The 17,642-nt window shown below is 61.6% G+C and overlaps 2 protein-coding genes across 8 annotated transcripts in view; one reads left to right on the top strand and one right to left on the bottom strand.

The window, feature by feature from the left end:
* Positions 1-17,642, top strand: part of LOC131480137 (deformed epidermal autoregulatory factor 1 homolog) — a 59,283-nt gene that overhangs the window by 23,471 nt on the left and 18,170 nt on the right. The window lies entirely within an intron of this gene.
* On the bottom strand, positions 88-17,642 carry LOC131477908 (PHD and RING finger domain-containing protein 1-like). Of its 5 annotated transcripts, none has more exons than XM_058662603.1 (18): positions 17,226-17,641; positions 15,959-16,074; positions 15,668-15,748; positions 14,858-15,063; positions 12,672-12,755; positions 11,722-11,837; positions 9,003-9,100; positions 8,685-8,860; positions 8,262-8,391; positions 5,610-5,722; positions 4,317-4,498; positions 4,038-4,157; positions 3,749-3,903; positions 1,159-3,621; positions 928-1,082; positions 589-840; positions 385-513; positions 88-317 (listed from the first exon to the last, which is right to left on the bottom strand). In XM_058662603.1, exons 2-18 carry the CDS (start codon positions 16,050-16,052, stop codon positions 174-176), a joined length of 4,698 nt encoding a protein of 1,565 aa, XP_058518586.1. In that variant the 5' UTR covers positions 16,053-16,074; positions 17,226-17,641; the 3' UTR covers positions 88-173. The 5 variants fall into 5 exon arrangements, with proteins under 5 accessions (XP_058518586.1, XP_058518584.1, XP_058518585.1 ...); XM_058662601.1 differs by having other exon boundaries at positions 17,303-17,641; XM_058662602.1 differs by having other exon boundaries at positions 17,362-17,641.

The raw sequence follows: 17,642 nt of genomic DNA, 5'->3' as shown, positions 1-17,642 counted from the left end.
CTGTGCCCACACCCACTTGTTTCTGCCAAGAAACACCCCACACTTGCTTCATGGCCAACCAGGTGTATTTGGGGTGCAGGAGGGGATCCCGTCATGGGGAATATGGGGCCCAGTGGAAGCACGTATCTGCAATGTGGGAATGCCCAGGCCAGCGAGTGGGGTGTCCTGTGACCTCAGGCTTCGGTGCCCTGTGCAGGTGGCTCAGCGCTGGCCTCTGCCTTCTTGTGCTTGCGCATGTGCCGGTACTTGTCCACGTACGCCTTCACCAGGTTGGCCACCTTCACAGGATTGATCTCGCCGCTCTTGCTGTGGCAGATCTGGGGAAGGGCCAGTGAGCAGGTGCCCACCCCGCGCTACCCCCACCGCCCGCACGGCCCGTGTTACCTTCTGCACAGCCTTCCGCAGGATGTCCTTGTACTCATCTTTGCTCACCTCCCTCCTTTGGTAGAAGGGCTTGATGGCCAGCTTTACCTCCTCCACTGCCCGCTCCTGCATGTGCAGCTTCTTCATGTACTGGGGGAGCACACCTGTCACTAGGGGGCACGCGAGCTGGCCGTCTGCCCACCCTGGCAGGCACCCTGGCCTTACCTCTTCCTTCTTGGTCTTTTCCAGGCCTGGCTTGGGCGTGGCCATCCTCTCCTCTGAGTTGGTGGCTTGGCTGCCTGGTTCTGTGGCTGTGGCCAAGGCAGTGGGCACTGGAGCTAGGCTCTGTGCCAACCCGCAGCCTGCCAGTGGAAGGCTCCCCTGCAGGACCAACTGGACTGTAGGCTGGCTGGCTGGCACGTATGGGGGGAGGTTGGCAGGTGGAGCCAGGGCTGGAGGCACATAGGGACTGTAAACCTGGGACACAAACACCACCACTGAGAGCCAGGCCCAGCAGCTCCTCTCCCTGTCCTCAAGCGGCCAGCCCAAGGCTCAGGGACACACCTGAGAGGGGTCTGCACCCAGGAACACAGGTTCCGGAAGAGCATGGCTGGGCGGAGGCAGCTCAGGAAGTGGTGCCAAGGTTGCTGCAGCAGGAGTGACGTTCTCCGTGTCCCAGGCTCCCTCTCGGGACCTCTGGGGCCTGTGAAGTGGGGCCCCTGGGGGCCGACATGGGGTGAGGCAGAGGGGCAGGGAGGCTGCCCTGGCCCACCCAGCCAGGGAGTGCCTACTCACTGGAGGCCCTGTCGGCTGCAGCGCTGCCTGCCGGCTCCTGCAGGTTCCAGGTGACCCGCTTCACCAGGGCCCGGGAGCGCAGCAGGGGCGCCTGCCAGGCCTGCTCGGGCCCAGGCACCTCGTGAGCCTTCCCACTTGCTACCGAGTCAGCCCCCTTGTCCACAGACACCATGCCAAGGGGGTCCTGTCCAAGTGTGCGCTGTTCGGGGGCGCCCTGGGCTGGGAGTGGGAGCTGCGAGGTTCCCTCCCTGTGAGTCAGTGACACCTCACCCTGGGTGCTGGCTGTGGGCAGGCTAGTGCCAAGTGGCCAGGTGGCTGGGGCTGGTGCGGGCTTTGGGAGGAAATCTCGCTCTGGGGAGGAGTCCGTGCTCTCGGGAGAGGGTGGTGAGCTCATGTCGTCCAGCTGGGTGATGATGGCGTCGCTGCAGAAGTCCTCGAAGACGTGGCCTGCCTCCACCGAGTCCCCGTAGTCCAGGTCGTCAGCTGGGACCTCGGCCGACACGCTCAGTGCAGGGGGCTCCTGCACGACCGCCCTGCAGTCCATAGCCCCCGGGGAGGTGGTACCTGCTGGTGCTGGCAGGCCAGCTGGGGGCTCCCCCAGGGGTGGAGGTGCTGTTGTGGCTTCTGTCATGGCCACCTTCTCAGGGGCCAGGGGCCGCTTCTCCTGGGAACTCTGCGGCTGAGGCTCCCGCACCCGGTGCTCTGAGCTCGGGGAGCGTGACCTCTGCTTCCTCCGCTCCCGAGGCCGGGCACTGCTGTCCCTCCTGTCGGGCCTCTCCCGGCTCCGCTCCCGCTGGCGCTTGTGCCTGCGGCCCCTCTCCAGGCTGCTGGCAGGGGAGTAGTCCCCACTCCGGGACCTGGATTCTGACCGCCGCCGCTTCTTCCTGCGGCTGTCACGGTGCTCATATGAGGAGCTATGGGGGCTCCCCGAGCGTGACCGGGTCCGCCTCTGGCCCCGGCCATCCCTCCTGCGATCCTTGCCTTTGGCCTTCTTCTTCCTGGTCCTCTCGTGGCTGCTGGAGCGCTCGCTGGAAGACCTCCGGCTCCTGGCCTTGGCGCGGCGCCTCCTGGGGGGGCTGTCAGTGGCTGCTGGCGAAGTGGAGTGTTCACTCCTGTCTCGAGAGCCTGAGTGGGTCCTGGAACGCGTCCTCCGGTGCTCCCTGACCACCCGCTTCTTTTTGGCCTTCCTCCTGCTGCGGGAGCTGGACCGGGACCGTGACCGCGATACTGAGCGGGACGAAGACTGCAGCTCCACCACCCGGTGGGTGGTCTCCTGTGGCATGTCAGGGCTGGGTGGGCCATCTGGCTCCAGGATGGTCACACGGGTCACCATTCGCTCCTCAGAGCTGAAGAAGGTGTCCTCGTCCCAGGGCTCCGGGGCCGGGGAGGTCAGGCTCCCCATGGGCCTCCCCTCCTCCTTGGCTCCCTGGGCCCTGAGCTGGAGTGTGCTGGGGCAGGGCCCACGGGAGGCCTCAGCCTCAAAGATGCCCTCAACCGTGTAGGAGGTGACACAGCGCACGGCCTGCAGTGGGGGTGCCTTGGGGCTGCGCACGGAGATGGTGCGTGTGATCTCTGAGGGCAGCAGCCCGGAACCCAGGCTCTCGGGGCTGCTGCTGGGGGGGCTTGAGTCGGAGCCCGTGGGCTCAAAGGGGTCGTAGATTTCGCTCTTGAGCTGCTTGGTCTTCTTGATGGAGAAGAGTGGGGAGGAATTCTCCTTCCTCTGCACCTTGCTGTCTACGGGCCGGAACGTGTTACAGAAGCCGGGGCTGGCCAGGCGGCCGGTGGGAGCCGTGTTCCCAGGGATGTTGACCCTGAAGCTCTCGAAGGTGGAGCCGACACCCTTCCCCCTTGAGGGCCCCAGTGGGGGCAGGCTGCAGTGGGAGCTGGGGGCTGGGGCCCGGGAGCTCCCTGGGTGGGAGCTAGGCTCCTGGGGGCCCCTGTTGCTGGGCTCCCCTTCCCTCCGGGCACCCTGCCCTGGCTGCCCAGGGCCCTCCTTGCCTGTCAGCCGGCTGATGCAGGCACTAGGGAGCTGACTGCCCTGCCCTCGGGCCGGGGCAACGTCTTGGCTGTGTGTGCCACCATCCTGTCTGATCTTTGGGATCCTGGGTAGTTGTGCAATGCTGGTTCTCCCCAGGGCAGTGCTGCCAGGGCTGTGGGAGGGCTTTGGGATCCCCAGCCCTAGGGCCAATGTGGATTTGCGGGAGCCGCCAGACGGCTTCGAGCCCAGCCCTGACCCAAGGACGGCAGATGAGCCCGGCCTCCCAGGAGGCCCCGTGTGGAGTGGGTTGCGGGGCAGGGCCGGCTGGCCTGGACCGCTCACCCCTAGGCTCTGTGGCCTGCTTCCTGAGAGGTGGCCAGCTGGGGCCCCTGGCAGGGGTGCTCTGGGTTGCAGGTTGCTATAAGGCCTGGCCACTTCCTCTGGCCTGAATGGACTGGCCGGGTTCCGCTGCAAGGACACTGGGGCTGGAAAACAGAAGCCCGGGAGCCGCTGTCTGCCTCTGCGCCCCCTGACCAGCCCTCCAACCCCACCTCTGTGGGCAGGGAGGCACTCCAGGTCCTCTGAGCACTGCCTGGACGAGCAGCAGCGTACCTGTGCTCCTGGCACTGAGCGAGCCATCGCGGTGGATGAGGACGTCCGAGCTGTTGAGCATCAGCAAGCTCTGGCCCGACAGGATGCTGCCCACGAGGTCGGGGGTGGGTGCGTGCTCCGCCGCTGGCTCTGCTGGCCCCAAAGGGAGAGGCCTCCTGCGGGCACACAGCCAGGCAGGTCCTGCCATCACCGCCTCTGCATGTGCCCTCACGGCCGGAGACCGTGCAGAACCCAGAGGTACCTGGTCCTATGCCCACACCTGCTGCCCCCCACCATCCCTGCCACACACCTGGAGGAGCCCAGAGACACAGGCCTGGCCACAGGCTGGTGTGACCGCAGGGCAGAGCGTGACAGAGCCCTCCGCTTGGCACTCAGAGGTGAGGGGGGACTTACAGGCAGCTCGTCGCCACTAGAGGTGAGGGGGACAAGCAGCAGGGGACAGATGGGTGAGCCCAGACCTTGACACGCAGTGTCCCCCCGCCACCTCTCATGAGGCCTTGCCCTCCTCTGCAGAGGTGAAGGCCAAGGCCCCAGCGTGCCCTACAGGATGGTCACTCTGCACAGTCACCTGTCGAAGGGGTCCAGCTCGTAGGGGTCCCCAAACACAGAAAGGGGGGCCGCTCCGATGTCCGCTCGCATCAGACCCAATGAGGGCTCCAGAGGCCGGTGTAGCCCCGGTGTGCAGCTGCCTCGAGCTGGCCTGCGCAGGCCCAGCGTCCGGGCGATCCGGGAGCGCGGGGCAATGTTCCTCTGAAACAATGGGAAAGCCAGCCTGTGCTGAGGCAGGGGAAGGTGCCGCCCACAGCGCCCCCTGCAGGCAGCATGGTGCACAGGGCCAACACCTCCCTGCCTCCCTCTCAGCTGGGTCCACCCCCCCCCACCCCTTCCTCGCAAGATGGGGACTGCCCCCCAAGGAGGACACCGACACACAGCGGACCCGGGCAGGTTGAAGGTCCTGAGCCAGGCAGGGACTATAGTGCAGGGCCACCAGTTCCCCGTGCCACGAAAGCAGAAACAAATTCTCAGACAAGTGTACTCCAAGGGCTTTGTAAAGAGCCAGAAACCGAGCAGAGTACCCTTCTGCTGGTTAATACCCCAAATGCGCCGTACCCGGGAGCCCTGACCTGTCTCTCCAGACACTAAGCCTCCACAGTGGTGCCACTTCTGAGCTGTATTTGTCTTTCAAATAGGTAAAATAAACCCTTGTATAAGGAAATAAATGCAAAGCTGCGGCAGCAGTGGGCAACTGGCTCAGTGGTGAGGGTCCTGCCGGGGGCACCCCTTGAGCAGAGGGGCTGGGAGGGAAGTGTGCTCTTGAGTCCTGCCACCCCTCCCAGCTTTAGGCACCCAGCCTAGGCTACTGTGGGAGATTCTGCAAATCTACAAACATCCGGTAAGAGGCAGGCACGGTGCCAGCTCCTGTGCCTGGGACAGACGGGCAGGGTGCCCCTCTGCTAGCTTAGGCCTGGCCCAAGAGTTGACCCTCACAGCCACCTGGGGAGCGACTCCTCTCTGCTTTTGCTCCTGCACTTCTCGCTTCCAGAGCCTCCTGAGTCAGGGTGCAGCCACCTTTCCTGCCTGGCAGTGAGTCAACGTGGCCCTAACACCGTGGGGACAAGCCTGAGGAAGCAGTGTCCACGCAGACCCATGGGGCCAGCAGACTGAGCATAGCAGCAAGCAGGCTCCAAAGCCTTGCCCCATCTCTCGGGCATGCCACAGAAGCAGCTGTGTCTACCCCTTGGCAAAGCAGGGCATCCCGACCTCCAGGCCTCGCCCAATCCTCATACAGCCCTGGCCCCCCTACCTTGGGGGTCTGGTCTCCCCTTCCCGCCCAGCCCTCACACGGCCCTGGCCCCCCTACCTTGGGGGTCTTGCCTCCTCTCTTCTTCCCGCGATGCTGGCGCTTCTTGCCCCTGCTCTTCCCTGATGCCCGGGACTGGGTCTTGCGTCTAGCCGGCACCTTCTTCCGTCTTCCTACAACAAGGTCCCTGAACGTCTGTGCCCTGGCCACCTGGGTGCAGCCTGAGAGCAGAGCGACCAGCAGGTGGTATGGGCGGACAGCCGCGCAGGACACAAGGACTACAACTGGTTATGATGGAGGCCCGCTGTGTCTCCCGAGACAGTGCCAGCAGGCAATCACAGCCCCTCAGCTGTGGCAAGCAGACATGAAGAGGCCAGTGTGTGGCCCAGGGTTCTGCCACCACTGGGGATGCCGCAGCCCTGCTTCTCCATACCCCAGTAGACGGCAGGAGATGGCCAATCCTTGGATCCCTGCCCCAAAGGCCGTAGCCACTGCAGCTTTATGGGGAGTCCAGTGGACAGGAGAAATACTAACTAAAACTCCAGCAATGAACACTTGAGACTTGGCCTCCAGGCAGTATCTCAGCTCAGGCACCCGCTGGCTACTGAGGTCCCAGCGGTTCCCTTGCTGTTCATTCCACAGGTCCGGGCATGGGGCAGCGCACAGTCCATGCCTTCACCACTGAGGTGGCGCTGGACACAGCAAGTAAAGCAGCCTCCTGGAATACCAGCGTCCCACACAGCCGCTCCACTTTCCATCCAGCTGCCTGATGTGCCTGGAGAGCAGCGGAGGGTGGATCCGGTGCTGGAGCTCCTACACCCTTGTGGGGATTAGATGGAGCTCCTGGCTCTTGGCTCCAGCCTGGCGCAGCCCTGAGTGCTGAGGTCACTCGGAAATCCATAGCACATGGAAGATCTCTGTTGCTCCCTCTCTTTGTAACTCTAACCTCCAAATAAACAGGTCTGTTATAAAAAGTTATAGTAGGGCCCAGTGATAGTTCAGTGGCTGGGTCCTTGCCTTGCAGCTGCTGGGACCCCACATGGGCACTGGTTCAAGTCCCCGCTACTCCACTTCCCATCCAGCTCCCTGCTTGTGGCCTGGGAAGGCAGTGGAGGATGGCCCAAAGCCTTGGGTCCCTGCACCCACGTGGGAGACCCGGAAAGATGTTCCTGGCTCCTGGCTTTGTGTCCACCTGGGGAGTGAATCATTGGACAGAAGATCTTCCTCTCTGTACATCTGTGTTTCCAATAAAAAAAAAAAAAAATATATATATATATATATATATATTTAAAAAAAAAGAGAGAGAGAGACTGGGAGGAAGCTACTGGCTCCTGGGTTTGGATCGGCTCAGCTCTGGCTGTTACGGTCGTTTGGGGAGTGAACCAAAGGATGGAAGATGTTTCTCTGTCTCTCCTCGCTGGAAATCTGCCTTTCCAATAATACTAAATGTCTTTAGAAAATAATCTATCAAAGTGTTATACCAATTGTTCTAATACTGTCACAGATCTCTTCCTGTGTCTGCTGGGGTCCCTGCGGTGGGTGTGGAAGACACAAAGGTGTGAACAGCACTGCAGGCAGGGCCGCAAGGAATTCCCCATTGCTTGGCAAGGCCAGGTGGATGTCTCTGCATCCATCTGAAGGCATTCCCACCTCCCTTTGCATGACAACCCCGCTGAGATTTCTGTAATCTATTTAGGCATTGTCTGCCTCTGTGAAGTTGGTCTTTACTATCAATGTGAGCTTGGAAGTTGATGTTACTGATATCGTCTTTGTAGCAAAAGGGCCTTTTACTCTTCATATTGTCTGGCTGCCCCCATTGAGCACGTGTCAATCAAGGGTGTAGCAGACACCTATGCTTAGTTTTCCTCCCCCACTGACCATATGCTAACCATGGGTGTTAAGTCCCCAGGGGCATTGGGAATGGATCCTTTCCCTCTTTCCTTGATCCTTAGCTCCCTCCTCCTGTGACGCACTTCCTCCCTTAACTGATTCAAGATGAAGTTGCAGCATGAGCATTGTAGTAGGAATGTGTTACTGATTGATATACGGCATCTATTGAGAACTTCCTGACCACAGGATCAGGACGGCTGATATTCTGCCAGCCTTTGTAAGTGTTTCTGTATAAATAAAGCGGACAGCTTTCCCGCGTGGTCCAGTATCCTGAAATTGTAGTGGTCCATTTCTTTTCTACGCCTACTCCATGCGCCCTTCTCAAGTCCCAAACTTGGCTGGAGCTGGACTCCAGCATGTGTCCAACCTAGAGCTTAAACTACCCCCAGGCTCACACACAAGGAAAACTCGAGTTAGGGCACTGTGGGCTAAGCCTGAGAGGGTGGCACCAGCTCAAATGCTGACTAAGGAGCCTGGGAGGCAGTGCAGGATGGCCCAGGGACCTGTACGTAACTCTAACCCTACATGGGACACCCAGACCCACTCCAGGCCTCAGGCTGGCTTTGCTATGGTGACAGCAGCCATCCGGGGAGAGAGCCAGCAGACACAGAACCCCCTGTGTCTTCTGCTGCCACTCTATCTTTTGAGAAAATTAATCAATTTCAAGGAAAAGCTGGTGACTCCTGATTTGCGGACGAACAGGACAAGAGTGCCCATGCTCAGTGCAGCCAGTTTGTGCCGCTCAGGTATGCCCAGTCCTGTTGAGAGGAGAGCGCAGACCCCACGCTGAGGCTGCAGAGCTGCCCGCCATGCCCAGCTGACCTGTTGGCCGCTTCCGTTTGGCAGGGGCTCGCGGTGTCAGGGGGCGCTGGTACACGGCGGTGCTCAGACCCCGAGCCACCGCCTCGATGGTCTCCTCCAGCAGAGACGACACGAGATGCCTTGGCACGTGCTGCACGAACAGGATGCCACCGATCAGGACTGGGCCCGGGGCTGCCACCGTGCCCACTGCCACCAGCCCTGCCCTCATCTGAGACACCAGAGGGACAAGAGACTGGGAGGGTTCCAGGGGAGCGACAGCCACCCCCAATGGGGCAGGCAGGGGACACCTGGCAGAACCTAATGTAAGAAGCAAAGCCAAGCATGAGGGAGGACACAGAACATTTAACACCAAGGGCCAGGGCAGCACGCAGAGGGCTAACTTGGGGCGCCCAGGCTCTGCTGAGCTGTCCCTGGCCTACCCACCTGGACCCTGCTGGCCGTGGAGATGCGGTTCCGGTTCACAGTGGCTCTCACTCGCTCGCTTTGGCGTGTTCTGGCAATGGCACGGGTCCTGCCAGTCCGAGGCCGCAGCCTGCTGGTGGTAGGCACCACGTCGGCCAGGAGCATGGAGACCTCTTCTTCACTCACGCCACTGGCATCTGGGAAGAGGGCAAGGCCTGGTTGCTGTGTACTTGTGGAGTCTGGCAACAGCCCCCAGGAGAGACTACACACGTGCAGGGCACCATACCCGACAGTATCCTGCCAGCGGTGCCCAGCCCAGGCGTGGTGGGCAGTGCTTACCAGCGGCTTGGGCTGCGCCAGGGGCAGCACACTCCGGGCAGAACCATTCATCCACCGGCACCTCCTGCAGAGGCGGCTCCAGGCACTCCATGTGGTACCTGTGAGGTCAGAGGGACAGGGGATGTCCTGTGTGCAGCCGCACCCGTCTGCAATGCACCCTGCGCTGGACGCCCCAGAACCCCAGTCTGCAATGCACCCTGTGCTGGACGCCCCAGGACCCCAGTCTGCAATGCACCCTGTGCTGGACGCCCCAGGACCCCAGTCTGCAATGCACCCTGCACTGGACGCCCCAGAACCCCAGTCTGCAATGCACCCTGTGCTGGACGCCCCAGGACCCCAGTCTGCAATACACCCTGCACTGGACGCCCCAGAACTCCAGTCTGCAATGCACCCTGCGCTGGACGCCCCAGGACCCCAGTATGCAATGCACCCTGCGCTGGACGCCTCAGCTAATGAGGCTGGGGGCTGATCGCACAGTACTGGTGTCCTGAGAGCATGGCAGCCCGTCACCTCCTCCCATTGCTGCCTGGTGCCCCCAGGTACCTCCCCGAGGAGTGGGGAAAGAAGGGAAGAGAGGGTCTGGCCTGGTTTCCCAGGCTCTGCAGGAGCCAGTCAGAATTCTTGAAAACCAAAGACAGCCCTAAGCCAGCACCCTGTTCAATTCCAGCAGCGCTGCTCTCCATGTGGCCGCATCCACCTCCCTGGGGTGGGGAGAGGCCCATGTGCAGAGCTGCGCTCCTCGCTGTGACCTGTCCAGGCTGGCTGCTGTGGGCAATAGACGGAACAGCTGTGACTCTGCCTTTTGAAATGAATAACTCAAACTCTAACAATATCTGGAACTTTGTTTTGGGGGACACAGGGTGCCTACACATAACCTGTGACCCCACTTTTAAAAACAAGATTTCATTGTTTAGTTCAATTGTTTTTTATTCAAAACGCAGATTTATAGAGAGACAATGATCTTCTGTCCGCTGGTTCACCCTTCAAGTGGCCACAACAGCCGAGCTGCACCAATCTGAAGCCAAGAGCCAGGAGCTTCTTCCGCGTCTCCCCCCCATGTGGGTGCAGGATCCCAGGCTTTGGGCTGTTCTCCACTGCTTTCCCAGGCCACAGGCAGGGAGCTAGAGCAGCCATGACATGTACTGGCATCCATACAGGATCCCAGCACACACAAGGTGAGGATTTTAGCCACCAGGTGACCGCACTGGACCCATGATCCCATTTTAATCAAATAATTGATTGAGTCATTTTACTTTTTTTTTTTTAAAGTTCAAAGACAACTGCAGAAAAAGGCAGCCAACTGGAAACATTAACACTATCTGAGTGTGTTCAGCAATGAGAACCCTCCTGGGGCCAGACCTAGGGTGCAGGGGTCAAGGCAGATTGTGGCGCTGGTCCAAGTCCTGGCTGCTCTACTTCCCATCCAGCTCTCTGCTCATGATCTGGGAAAGCAGCGGAGGATGGGCCAAGTGCTTGGGCCCTGCACCCACATGGGAGACCTGGAGGCTTCTGGTTCCTGGCTTCACCTTGGGTCAGCCTTGGCCAATGCAACCATCTGAGGAAATGAACCCGTGGATAGCAGACACAAGGTCTGTCTCTTCTCCAACTCTTTCACATAAACAAAGCTCCTGTCACAGATGAGCTGCTTGCGTCCACACACCCCCCGAGGCAAGGCACCATCTGCCCGTCTATACCTGCAATCACGGGGCCCTGGGGCAGACCCTGGATGTGCACGTGCGGGACTTCTAACTACACTGCTGTACTCACTAACGCGGGGAGGACAGGGGAAGGGGAAGAGGGGACTCTACCTACCAGACTCCACCATCAACAATAACAAAAGTAATGACAACAGCACACCAGCCCAAAGCTGCCAAGCTGCCCGTCAGCGAGATGCTGACCGAGTTACCGCAACAGGAGCCCCGGGCTCAGCTTGAGCGGCTGAGGAGCTCGGCCCTGCCATGGCCCCTCTGCACAGCCACTGCTGGGAGAAGGATCCAGCTGCCCACTGATTGTCCAAGTGTCCTGCTGCCACACAGGGTGCCAGATGGGAAGCCTTAAGGTGGGGTGGCACCCCAGGCGGTGCCAGTACCCCAGGCTAGAGGACATTGAGCAGGCCTCCTGTCAGCAGGTTTCAGGCGTGACATGGGTCTCTCGCTCAAACCTCAGACAGTGACTCCGACGGGCCTCAGGACACTCTGGACAGCAGGTGCCCCTGCCCTCCTGCTGCCATTTTAACACAGGAATCCACAGCGAGCTCGGGGTCTCCATGGATACCAAGCGACAAGGGGAGCAGCCATGGTCACAGACAGGTGCCAAGGTCACCAGCTGCAGGTGTCAGGCATAGCGCCACAGGACGCAGAGACCAGGACACATGCCCACAGGAGGAGTCAGGGAAGCCTGACCGGGGGTGCACCTGCTCCTCGGGCCACCCCACAGCCTCCAACTGTCCTCCCCGACGTGTCACGTGTCCTGTGAGCAGTCTGTCTGTCCCCTGACGTGTCACGTGTCCTGTGAGCAGTCTGTCTGTGCCCTGACGTGTCACGTGTCCTGTGAGCACTCTGTCTGTGCCCTGACGTGTCACGTGTCCTGTGAGCAGTCTGTCTGTGCCCAAGAGTGGCCTAGCACACACTTTCTGAGAGAGTGGAGGGGTGAGTAGACTTGATCCTGGAGCTCGGGCTGGGCTGGGGCTGCTGTCTCCAGGTCCCGCCCTGGTCCTTACCCAGAGTCGCAGCCATCACACAGCAGCAGCCTGTCCTCACGGTCACTCCTGCCGCACACCTCACAGAAGGTCGGATCCTCTTCATCCTCCTGGGCACCTGGGTCAGCCACAGGAATCTGAAGGGCAGAGCTGTGGGTCACAGGCTGACCGAGCGCTGCAGCAGCCAGGGCAGCTAGACATAGGCTGTGGCAGGGAGCCTGCTGACTTTGCGGACCAAGGGTCCAGGGAGACTCTGCCCCCAGAGCAAGCACCCCAAGTCAACAGCAGCCCAAGTTCTGCATGTGCTGGCTCCAACCAAGCTCCCTGCGAGAGCCCACAGAAAAGCACCAAGTGCTTAGGCGCCAACACACTCATGGAAGAGGCTCCTGGCTCCAGCCTGGCCCAGCCCTGGCCACCGCAGCCATCTGGAGTGAGAAGCATCAGTGGAAGATCTCTTGTTCTCTTTTTGGAAGTTCCAGCCATGCTTTGGTGGAAAATCTCTGCAACTTTGCCATCTTGGTAAGAGCGAGCTACCAGTGCACTCGTGCAACGTCTAGAAGATCACCCCTGCTCTTTCCTGCAGCCTTTCGAGCACTAAGAATCAAACTGGCAACTGTGCACCCAGGGACAGAGAAAGCATGTTCCCACACCCACAGGCCACTGACTCCCAAGCCCTGCCAGGGCCTGGGAGGAGCAAAGCCCCAGACAGGGATCCAGGCAGCCAAGGGTTGCCAGCACCAGGCTGCCCGCCTCACCCAGGACCACAGCCCTGTGAGGGGCAGTAGCCACTGCCAGGCTGCCCACACCCCTGCTGCCCACCTCACCCAGGACCACAGCCCCATGTGGGACAGCAGCCAGCAGCAGGCTGCCAAGCACACAAGGTCCCCTCTCAACAGCGGCACCCCACATTCTGCTGGCATGGAGAGGGACACTGAAAGAGGCAGGCACCTCCACATGGCACCCACACTCACCTTCTTCAAGATTCTGCCACCAAACTGCGCTCGGATGCAGATACACTTGAATGTCGTACGATCCACAGGACAAGAGTTGGCATTCTGAAAGAAGCAACTTTCTAAGGGCCCACCTGCAGCTCGGGAGTCCCCCCGGCAGGAGGACCAGCTGCCTGCAGAGCTGTGGGCCAAGAGGAGAGAGGGCTCCCCCAACCAGGGTCCCCACGGGGCCAGCCTGGAGGGTTCCTGGGCTCTCAGACCTATTCCCCCAGGGCTCTGCCCACCTCCCCTCAACAAGACAACACTACCCCAGTGGCTGCAAGTCCCTATAGCCTGTAGGCAAGTGGGGCTGGCACATAGGAGGGAGCACACAAAGCTGGTGTGTGTGTATGTGTGTATATGGGGCATACAAGGCTTATGTGTGTGTAGGGGGCACACGGGGCTGGTGTTGTGTGTCGGGGGCACATGGAGCTAGTGAGTGTGGGTGTGTGTAGGGGGCACACGGGGCTGGTGTTGGGTGTCGGGGTTACACGGGGGTAGTGCGTGTGGGTGTACGTAGGAGGCACATGGGGCTGGTGTGTGCGTCAGGGGTACACGGGGTTAATGCGTGTGGGTGTGTGTAGGGGGCATACAGGGCTGGTGTGTGTACACAGGGTACATGGGGTTGGTGCGTGTGGGGCACACGGGGCTGGTCTGTTGGTTCCTGCCATGTCTTATGACTCTCCTCCTTTCAGCACACAGCATGGTCATATTCCACTTGGGCGTGTCAGCAGGCCAACAGCCCTGTGACACCGCCCACTCCCACTGCCCCCCACCTCAGTCACACCTGGCCTGTGTGTGCAGGCCCCACCTATCCATCTCCACCAGGTGGGCCCAGGTACCTCCCTGGTCTGGTTCTGGCCTCAGGTGAATTCATGGTTCACCACTAGTTTGTGAGTATTCACCCTCGGTCTTTCTTTTTATTGAGGCCAGTGTGGTGGTATAGCACGCTAACCCTCTGCACCATGTGGGCATTGGTTTGTGTCCCGGCTGCTCCCCTTCCCATCCAGCTCCCTGCTGCTGGCCTGGGAGAGCAGTGGGGGTGGCCTGAGTCCTTGGGACCTGCACTCCTTTGGGAGACCCAGAGCCTGGGAGAGCAGTGGGGTGGGTCCTTGGGACCTGCACTCCTGTGGGAGACCCAGAACCTGGGAGAGCAGTGGGGGTGGCCCGAGTCCTTGGGACCTGCACTCCTGTGGGAGACCCAGAACCTGGGAGAGCAGTGGGGGTGGCCCGAGTCCTTGGGACCTGCACTCCTGTGGGAGACCCAGAAGAGGCTCCTGGGTTTGGAACAGTGCAGCACCAGTTATTTGGGGAGCAAACCAGCAGCTGAAGATCTTCCTGTTTCTCCCTCTGTCCGTAATTCTTTTTTTTTTTTTTAAGATCTATTTATTTTTATTGGGAAGTCAGATATGCAGAGAGGGGGAGAGACAGAGAGGAAGATCTTCCATCAGATAATTCACTCCCCAAGTGAGCCGCAACGGCCGGTGCTGCGCCAATCCAAAGCCGGGAACCTGGAACCTCTTCCAGATCTCCCACGTGGGTGCAGGGTCCCAAAGCTTTGGGCCATCCTCGACTGCTTTCCCAGGCCACAAGCAGGGAGCTGGATGGGAAGTGGAGCCGCCGGGATTAGAACCGGCGCCCATATGGGATCCCAGGGCGTGTTCAAGGTGAGGACTTTAGCCGCTAGGCTACGGCGCCGGGCCCTGTCCATAATTCTTTCAAGCAAAAACAAAAACCCATTTATCTAACAAGCAGATTGAGGCAGAGAAGACAGAGGTCTTCCACGTGCTTCATTCCCTGGAGCCTGGGTGGGCTCCCCCAGGGATGTAGGGACCAAGCACTGGGGCCGACCTCTGGAGTATTATGTCAACCACAGTGGAGTAGCCATGACCCCAACCAGGCCCTCCAACACAGGACATGGCACCCAAGCGGCAGCCTAACTCACAAAGCACATGTACACTTGTCAGTGACCCTGACAAACAATCCTACCCTCGGGGGCATCATTCCCTGCCACCAACCACCCTGCCTCTGGGAGGGGCCCTGAGGGGCACCCCCATCAAAGGAGGGATCCTGCTTTGCTGGGCCAGAACGGACCCCTTGGTCACGCAGGACTTGCATCCCTCTGATGGCTGCTCCATGGCAGCACACGGCGCAGGAGGCCGCCCTACCTTGGCCCACTCAACGATGCAGTCCAGGCAGAAGTAGTGGGCACAGCTCTCAGGCGTGCCCACGGCCTGGTCTCTGAAGGCATTGAGACAGATGGGGCAGCTCTCGGCCTCGTCGTCTGAAGTGAACACTCCAGCACCGGGCAGTGCCCCCTGCACCTCGGCCTGTGCCATGAGCGCATCCGCATCATCTTCAGACTCTTCGAAACCTTGACCGAGATAATGCAGCGTTATGCCCTCAGGCACACACGCCAGTCACAGCCCATAGCCCTGCACAAGGGGTGCCCAGCCTGCCCGCTTGCCACTGCCCTGTGAACAGCCCAGGAGGCGGGCAGCGTGGGGCCGGCTCAGGGAGGGGGCAAGTCCCACCCTGGGGCTTCTCCTTCTCCAAGCCCTGAAGGCCACCAACCATGGCTTCAGCCAGGACCTTCTTCCTCACAGGACTAACTGTACCACCAGCGAGGGCAGCGACAGAGTGGCCACGCGCCACACTTCATCAAAGCGCCAAGGGTCCCCAAGGAGGAGGGGACAGTGAGGCAGGCAGGCCCTCACTCAGCGGCGCCTCCCACCTTCCAGGGCTCTCAGGGTGGGTAGCGTCATGCTGGGAGTTCACTCCAGGCAAGAGGGAGCCCCAGTGGTCCCTGCCGCGGGCTCTCTCAAAGCCCAGGCATGGGATGGTTACCAGGACATGGTCAGCGACGACAGGGCTGTGGAGGGCAAGGCCAGGGACCCTCAATCCCTGCACCCTTACCGTGGCCCAAGAGACCACTGGCAGAGGGGCAGAGGCAGCTGCACGGTCGCAGCCCCACCTACCATATTGGTCTCCGTCCTCCCTGCCAGAGGTGTCTTCATGGTCACTGCCCGAGTCTTCCTCAGAGTCCTCACTGCTTCCCTCTACTGCCAAGACAGAGATGGTCCAGGAAAGGTCATGACCAGGGCCAAGGAGCCAAGGGGGTCCATGGGATGGGGACCCATGACAGCTGGGTGGCAGAGGGGGAACGGACACAGAGTGGCTGGGCTGGGTAGCTGTGGACTCATGTGAAACAACTGACAATGATGAGCACAGGCGGCTCCAGGGCCACACGATGCCTCGGGGGACCTCACCAGTGTCTCCTGGCAGCTCCACGGGGATGCCTGCTGAGCGTCCATCTGGCCCCGGGCTCCGGCTCACAAGCTCATCGTGGGCATCGTCATCCATCGCTGCACATTGGAGTCCAGCTCTGAAAACAAGGAGCAGGTGCTGCCACGGGCCCACAGGCCAGCCGCCCCGTGGGACCTCACACAGGGACAGCCTGAGGCTGCACAGTCCCCCCACCCCCCGACTGTGGGACCCTCACACACAGGGCACGCCTGCAGCAGCACAGCCCTCGGACTATGGGACCCCTCACAGGGCATGCCCGAGGCAGCACAGTGCCATCTTGCCCCGGACACCTGCTCTGGTCCAGTGTGACCGCCACTCTTCTGCACTAACACCCGCTGAAGAGCCTTGACCAAGCAGAGCTCAGCTCCGTGGCGGTCACCTGGTCCCTGGTGGGCTGGGGTGCTGAGCAAGCCCTGGAGCCAAGACTGGCTGGCCTGGCCCTGCGCCCTCAGCCCCAGATTCTAGAAGCTGCTGGCTAGCAGAGCCCACGTAAACTGCCCACTGCCACTGCAGGCGCTCAGCAAGAATCGATCTGCAGAGTCCCCAACCGCAGCAACGAAGGGTAGTGACTGGCAGGGGGCTCCTGGCCACTCCTGGAGCAGTGATCCACAGTCCCCCACGACCTCCGGGCTTAGTACCCCAACCTGCGGCCAGCCCCCACAGTCCTGCAGAAGCCCTTGGTGGGTCCCCCACAATTTGCTACTCGGCCAAAACCCTGACACGGACACAGCAGCCAGAGTTTAACAAAAAACCACAACACTCAGGGCCTGCAGAGGTCACTGGGAGACCTGGGCCAGCCGGTCAGGCCGCTGGTCACGCTGCAGCCCTGGGCAGTGAGCAAAGGGCAGCACAGGAGGCAGCAGTGAGGCCGGGCCTTCCGGGCAGGTGGCTTGGCCCTCGCCCTGTCCGTCCAGCCGGCCGCCCCAGCCCAGTCGGGCCTCCCCTTGCCCTGTCCAGCCCCGCCCGGCCTCCCCTCTCCCCGTTCAGCCTCCCCTCTCCCCGTCCGGCCTCCCCTCTCCCCGTCCGGCCTCCCCTCTCCCCATCCGGCCTCGTCCGGCCTCCCCTCTCCCCGTCCAGCCTCCCCTCTCCCCGTCCGGCCTCCCCTCTCCCCGTCCGGCCTCCCCTCTCCCTGTCCGGCCTCCCCTCTCCCCGTCCAGCCCCGTCCGGCCTCCCCTCTCCCCGTCCGGCCTCCCCTCTCCCCGTCCGGCCTCCCCAGCCCCGTCCGCGCACCCCGAGGCTCCGGATCGCAGGCCGCACACAAAGCGCGGGGCGGCAGGCCGCCCGGGTGTCGACCCCGCCGCGCGTACCCGGCGTCTCTCCCTAACCCGGCCCGTAGGCCTCACCGCCGCCCGCCGAGGGGACGCGCCGACCGAACAGGCCCGGTCGCCACTGTCGCCGCCGCCGCGCGCCGCCACCCGGAAGTGCTCGGGCCGCTTCCGGGTGCCTGTGCCCCGCCCGTTGGCGGGAACCGCGGAGACAGGCAGGAAGGGGGGCCCGAGCGACAGTCGGCGCCGCCCCCGCGCCGGCGGCCCGAGGCTGGAGGGCGGCCCTCGACCCTCAGAAACGCGGCTCGGCGCCGCCAGCGACCGTCCGGGAAAGTCCAGGAGCCGGGGGACTCGAACCGCCGAAACGCCCGCCGGGACGCCG

The sequence above is a fragment of the Ochotona princeps genome, chromosome 4 (genome assembly GCF_030435755.1).
Source record: "Ochotona princeps isolate mOchPri1 chromosome 4, mOchPri1.hap1, whole genome shotgun sequence".
In the NCBI taxonomy this organism is placed as follows: Eukaryota; Metazoa; Chordata; class Mammalia; order Lagomorpha; family Ochotonidae; genus Ochotona; species Ochotona princeps.
The sequence above is the reverse complement of the archived record's forward strand: the minus strand, read 5'-3'. Positions and strand labels throughout refer to the sequence as shown.